This window comes from Vanderwaltozyma polyspora, genomic scaffold, assembly GCF_000150035.1.
Source record: "Vanderwaltozyma polyspora DSM 70294 KpolScaffold194 genomic scaffold, whole genome shotgun sequence".
NCBI lineage: Eukaryota > Fungi > Ascomycota > Saccharomycetes > Saccharomycetales > Saccharomycetaceae > Vanderwaltozyma > Vanderwaltozyma polyspora.
The window spans coordinates 1-6,761 of record NW_001834473.1 but is presented as its reverse complement, the minus strand read 5'-3'; the positions used below and the strand labels follow the sequence as shown (position 1 = coordinate 6,761).

The following is a 6,761-nucleotide window of genomic DNA, read 5'->3' as shown; positions in this document are numbered from 1 at the left end:
ATCAAGATACTTATTTTTTGGTTTTACTGATGTTGTGGTTGTCTTAGGTTTCGAATTGTTTTTGAATTGCCTAAGATTATTAGAGGTTTTTGAGGTAGTAGAAGGTTTCCCTTCTTTATTGTTTTTTCTGCCTCTTAAGATATCTTCCTTCTTCATATCACTAATCGTTTCTTCGATATGTCCAAGAACAGACAAAGCATCAATATTATAAGGATTTCCATGTTCTAATTGAATTAGATCAAGGATTTTCTTGTCAGTATATTGACGTAAATCAGATATTGTATACTTATTTATAGTACCAAAGTGTTTATCCAATTTGATTAGTATAGAAGCATCTGAAAGTTGTTTGTCCAGATCAGAAGAATTCTTGTTTAATGCAATATCCTTCCACAAGGTTTCTCTAAACTCCATTGTGAAAGTTTCTTGATATTTCTTTTCAATCTTATTCAATAAGATTATTGCTGAATTGGCTGTTTCTAAAAACATTGCCAATTTTGGATCTTGAATATTACTTCTTAGTATGTTCATAAGAACATGATCCTCTGCAGTTGATATAACTGTCTCATTTGACAAATATGTTATATCATCGAAGTTATGTGCTTCAAGAAATTTCTTAAATTCTTCAAGCCATCTTGGGTAATTTTTAATACCCTTTAACTTCCAATCAAATGGGTAAGCATCATTATGCGCATTGTATGATACTTCTTCACCATTATTATTTACCAGCTTAAAACCAATTTGTTTATTGTTTTTAGAGGATGGTTTCATTGTGACTGAATTATTAGATTCAGCCAAATCCTCAAAGTTTGACAATTCATTGAGAACTTTTATGGATGTTCTCAGATCTGAGATTTCATCCTGAATAGCTTGTCTCTTCTCGATAATTTCTTTGCTTCGAGGTGACAATAGCAATTTCGTAAATTCATCTTCAAGTTCTTTAATTTTCTTGAATACTAATTCACTGTTACTGTTTCCAGTAGATTCGTGGATCAAATCCTCATCTGGTGTCCTGGCGGGGAAGCCATGTAGAGAATCAGAGGGTTGTGGATTCTTTACAGAATCATTAATAGTAGTTGATTGTTTAGTTGTTTGCAAGGACATTTTTAATTAGATGATATTGATCCGGTGTATTAAAGTATAAAATATACACATGGGAATATAGTACATATGATAAGTGTCAATTAAGATCTTATCAGTCTTTATATACAATGTTTAGATATTATTCACACGTCAGAAGTAAATGCTTTCGTATTAGAAACATTTCTTTATCCCTTATTAATAATGATGTTTCATATAATTCTTCACCCTTATTAATATTGAATTAATGAGTATGACTTTACGTCATCTCATAATTTCTGACAATAATAACTATACAGTATTATTAATATATATAAATATCTCTGTCTCTCTTTTAATAGCAAGACGTGTGTACCTTATACTTCAGGAACTCCGTCCTTTATATACGTCGCGTTAGCCATTTATTAGCGTCATTGTAATATTCACATGTAAGGTAAATCCTTTTACTTTAACCTTGTCACTTTATACTAACGCTTAATCAATACACAAAATTCAGCCGAAATTATCGATTTAGAGAACTGAAATATTTCAATTTCTCGAAGAACTCATCCTTGTTAGCTCAGTTGGTAGAGCGTTCGGCTTTTAAACAATTCCAAGTTTAAACCAAGGATACCGAAATGTCAGGGGTTCGAGCCCCCTATGAGGAGTTCTTCTTTTTTGGATACTTTTTTGTTGTGTATTTGCAACAATGGAAACAATGCATCAGTAAAACAGCAGAGATTTTTTTTCCAACCAAAATCTACAGAAGATTCTTTGTCTGCAAATCGTCGATTTTTATTACGTACAATGTTTTTTATTCATTGATATTACTAATATCTATTTGTTTATCTAAATTATATTCTTATAAAACAATTAATAGCTTTAATGACAACCAAAATTATGTATAAAAGTACAAATTATTTCCAGTGATTGTCATGAATATATGTATGTACATTACATCAATTCGGAGACACCGGCAACTAAACTCTTAGAGAAACCACCTTCTTTAGCGGCCATTTCGTAGTAACCGTAAATAGTAGTTGTTGCCATCAAGATGGAAGTACCAGAACCTAGAGTACCTAAGAAATCTGAACCAACTGATAAAGCACCGATAGTGGCACCACCGAAAGCAGCGGCAGTTGGAATAATCTTCTTTAATTCTTTGTAGACGTTGCTTTCTCTCTTACCATTAATAACCAAACCTTCATCTTTGAATTGCTTGGCAACGTCACGAGGAGAGGTACCAGAGATTTCAATCCAGGTCTTTGAGAAGATGGCACATGAACCCAAGACGAAGGCGATGTAAACAGCGATCTTAATTGGATCCAATGGAATTTCTTTCAAAGATAATGGTGGTTGAATGTAATAAGATAAACCACTTAAGGCAACTTGTGGACCTTGAGTACCTGGTTTAACACCCCAGACACCTAATAAACGAATAAAAGGGTTGCTTGGGAATTTTTGGTACAACATTTGAGAAATCAAAAAGATATTTGAAGACAAAGCTGATTGCAACATGATTGGAGTGTTAGAAGTGTAAAATAACTTAATTGGATAAGAACCAAAGTGACCTCTGACATTAGTAGATCTAATTGGAATTTCGTAACGGAAACCTTGCAAGTATAGAACGAATAAAAATACAAAGATTGTAGACATAACTTGGAACATATTTGGTAAGTTTTGTCTGTAGAAAGCTTCAACCAAAGCTCTCTTCTTATCCTTTCTAACAGCTAACAAATGGAAGAAAGCGATGACAGCACCTTCGAATTCAACACCACGTCCAGTGTCGACAGTAGTTGGAGCAAAAGCTTTCCAGAAGATTTGTTCGGCAATGTTGGTAGCTGTGAATAAAGAGATACCAGAACCTAAACCGTAACCCTTTGATAACAATTCATCTAACAATAGAACGATAAAAGATGCGAAGATCAATTGAAAGATTAAGATCAAAGAAATAGCCAAACCCAAATCACTTGGCTTACCGTAATTACCTGTAGCTACGACGACAACAGCTTGACCAAAAGTTAAGACGATAGCACAGACTTTTTGAGCGATTTGAAATAATTCACGATCTTCCTTTTTTTGCATATCAACGTGTAACAATTGAGTACCTTGCAAAAATTGGAATATCATTGAAGAGGTAATAATTGGAGTAACACCTAATTCCATTAGAGTACCACGATTTGAAGCTAACATTGCACGTAACCAATAAAGTGGATCGGCAGTTTCACTTGAAACGATACCATATAATGGAATTTGACCTAAAACCAAGAAAATTAATAATGAAACACCAGTCCAAATTAATTTTTGGTTATATGGAACTTTTCTTTCAGGAGCGATAACTTCTGGTAAGAAAGCTTCAAAAGGCTTGAAAGCATCAAGTATACGTCCAGACATTATTACTTATTTATTTATTTATTTTTAATAGCAGGGGAATTCGAATTATTATTAAAAGTAGTTGATGACAGGTAGATGAATCAATCAATTAATAGTTGGATGTGAAAGTGGTATTGAACAAAGGTAACAATTGGCACTAAAATACACAATCTTGTAGTAGGATAGGTGGGAGGAGGGGAATAGGGAAAATAATAGATCTTTTTAATAGAAAATTATCAATTGAAAAAAAGACTTAAAATTTAAATATGATTTGTAAAAAAAAAGCAGTATATCTTGAAATTCTGATTTCCCACACAATTCTTCTTTTCCTATAAGAACAGAAATTATAAATTATAAATTGTATATAAATATATACTTCGAATACAGAAAGTATTAAGAACTCAATCCAAAATGTAAAGGAATAATCTTTAATATAGAAAACAAGAGATGAATGAATTGTAAACTAACTCAAACTTGTTACAACAAAAAGTATATATAAAACTGATATTTCTGCATAATTTAAAACATTAAAACATTAAAACTTCGAAATTTCGAAAAAATAGTGATAATTGTACAATTAATTAACTGTAGACTTTCAATCGAATCGAAATTAACAATATACATAATTTTTTTTCCAAAGTCTTCTTTTTCGACCACGTCAAACAAAAGTTTGGACAGCAACGTTAAAAAAAGGTGGGAACCGAAAAGAAAAAAAAAAAAAATTCGAGCTGGGAAAACTCTGGATGGGATAGAGGAAGGGAAAACAGTTACGTAGTTTTTGAAACAATGGGGCCGGGTAAAGTTTGAGATGTTCCATGTGACGTAGACAGGATTTTGGAAATTAATCTGTAAGGTTAGGTAGGATAAGGTGGGATGGGATGCAAAGAATGGACCATACAGAACTGAATATTAACTGTAGATGAGAGAGATATATAGAGCGAGGAATTAGATGATGGATTTAATTAGAAAAGAATGGTAGCGAGAGGAATGGAGATAGACGGTTAACATATATATTTATATATATTTTCTATGTTTTCTATGAGAATTGCTTTCTATAGAATTGATATGGAGAATGCTAGGTCTGAAAATTAACGTAGGGCAGAGCCAACTGTTAAATGTTCTCTTATTTTTGGGTTTGGGATAGTTGTGAATGAAAATAGGGAAAAAGAAAGGTGCAAGATCAAATCAAGATCAATTCGATGCAATGACCTTTTTCAGTTTTTGATGTAAGCATTTATTGTTAAATATGTCAATGAGCTAATGGAGAACATAAAAATAAAAAAAAAAAATAAAGGAAAAAGGATACCGAAGAATGTATCATACAGAAGGACAGTAATGAAAGCTTTGTTTGGTCCAGTGTGTCTTTGTGTGTATGGGAAAGTGATTGACTTTATTCTTATCTTATTTTAGTGTTTGATTACTTGTTTTTTTATTTTTTGCCTTTCTTTTTGGCGAATTTGTCTTGTTTTCACAGTTGCACTTTACGTCTTTTCCAAGCTCGAAGAAGGATAAGTGTCACTATTAATGAAAGTGCCAATGAAATTGTAGTAGATTGATATACTGGCGTAATGCATGACGATGTAGATGAATTGTTATTGCAATGCGTATCATATGTGCTAGCATATAGCAAACACGCCATCGTGGAACCTAATGCTGGCGCCACTAACATTGTTCCATATGCTGTTCCGAATAGTTCTTCTCCATACACAATTAATATGATCGTTGGGTATATAGTGAACAAACCACCGTAGGCGAAACCTGACAATGATCCCATTAGAAGAATAAGGTTGGGAGTTGCTGTAGAGTTAGATTGTAGCGTTAGCACTTTGATAAATAACTGAGAACAAATACTGGCGAGTAACATTGACAAAAGAATCCATTTTGGTGATATTTTTCTTTCCACAAAATAATCTGTCAAAATACCTGTTCCTAATCTTGTAAATGTAGAAAATGCAGAATATACTGATAGTAATTGACTAGATAACATTTTGGTATTCACATTTTTAGTCAATAGATTCGATAATGATGACATGTTGGCTACAAACATTTCCGATGGGCCCAATGATAATAACATTGATATCCCTAAAATATAAGTTACTGGATCTTTAAAAAATTGCTTTTGGCTCATCTTTGTTATCTCTTGCGATTGATTCGAGGTAACCGCAGATAGAAGTGGTTGTGCCTCTTCTTCTTCATGCTCTACATGATGATGTAGTATTGTAATTATGCCTGTTGCAAACCATGCTAAAATGCCTACTATAAAATAAATAATGCTGAAAAATTTGAAAACTTTTGATAAGTCTAGATATTCATGGTTTTTGTACCAAAACCACTTTATCGACAGTAATTGCGAACCCAATAGCGAAGATAACCCACAGCATGTAGTAGGCAAACTAATTGATAATAATTTCTTCTTTGGATATAATTTTGCGCATGTCAATAAAGCACTAAAATATGATGCACTTGTTGCGACTCCAATCAATACAAAACAAACCAAAGTCTTATGGAAACTATCTGAAGAGTTTGCAGAATTAAAGTTATATGATAAATAAGAATAACAAGGTATGAAACCTAGAATTGCAAAAAAATTTAGAGTAATTGGACCATGTAAATCTGCTACAAATCCCAATACTGGCGGCGTTAGATACATCCCTAAAGTTGTCATACTAGCGATAGTATTTATTTGTAATGACGTATAATGCAATCTTTCTTGCCATGGTTGAGTATATAATGATATTAATGATACAAATCCTGCTGTTACAGCTGAAATCAATGCAAAAATATATGCTAATTTAACAGAAACTCTCGTAGAAAGTATATGAGGAGTCAGTAATCTAATATGATATGAAAGATAATGTTCTAATGTAGAAATAGCCATTTTTTTAATGATACCTCTACATTCAAGTTTTCTTTTATTAAACCTTTTTTTGAATTTTTAGAAAATTAGTTAAAGATTACACTATGAATGAACAATAATAGAATTGTCCACAACTCCTTAATATAATGACAAAACAAACCTAAAATTAAGTTTATTATTTATTATAAACGTAATAGCGTTTATATAGGTAATTATTGACTTTTCCCCTCTCCAAGTTCATTTAAACTCCTCTTCCTTCCTTAAAGGTTTCCTTGGGCAATTCCACTTTTTTTAAAACCTTTAATTCTTAAAAGGCCTTTTTTTTTTTTTAATACCCCCCTAAAAATGATCAAAAAAAATTTTAATCCCTTGGTTTTATTTAAAAATTCAAAACTGGGAAATTTATTTTTAACCCTGGGGCCTCCAAATAAAAGCAATAAAAGGGTATAAAAGGAATAAAATGGCATTTTCCGAC

The 6,761-nt window shown here is 32.1% G+C and overlaps 3 protein-coding genes and 1 non-coding gene across 4 annotated transcripts; 1 reads left to right on the top strand and 3 right to left on the bottom strand.

Moving 5' to 3' along the window:
* Positions 1–1,101, bottom strand: Kpol_194p3 (Tkp4 protein; the record flags this gene model as incomplete). Its single annotated transcript, XM_001642175.1, has 1 exon — positions 1–1,101. A coding segment is annotated over one exon (1,101 nt), but the record flags the coding sequence as incomplete, so codon positions are not given.
* Positions 1,102–1,625: 524 nt separating this feature from the next.
* Kpol_194trna1 lies at positions 1,626–1,724 on the top strand. The gene is made up of 2 exons: positions 1,626–1,663; positions 1,688–1,724. It is a non-coding gene; the product is annotated as a tRNA-Lys (tRNA).
* A 286-nt stretch (positions 1,725–2,010) lies between these two features.
* SEC61 (translocon subunit SEC61) lies at positions 2,011–3,450 on the bottom strand (the record flags this gene model as incomplete). The annotated part of the gene is made up of 1 exon (XM_001642174.1): positions 2,011–3,450. One exon carries the CDS (start codon positions 3,448–3,450, stop codon positions 2,011–2,013), a length of 1,440 nt encoding a protein of 479 aa, XP_001642224.1.
* Positions 3,451–4,897: 1,447 nt separating this feature from the next.
* MCH1 (Mch1p) lies at positions 4,898–6,307 on the bottom strand (the record flags this gene model as incomplete). The annotated part of the gene is made up of 1 exon (XM_001642173.1): positions 4,898–6,307. The coding sequence occupies one exon, from the start codon at positions 6,305–6,307 to the stop codon at positions 4,898–4,900; it is 1,410 nt and encodes a 469-aa protein (XP_001642223.1).
* Between the last annotated feature and the right edge of the window lie 454 nt (positions 6,308–6,761).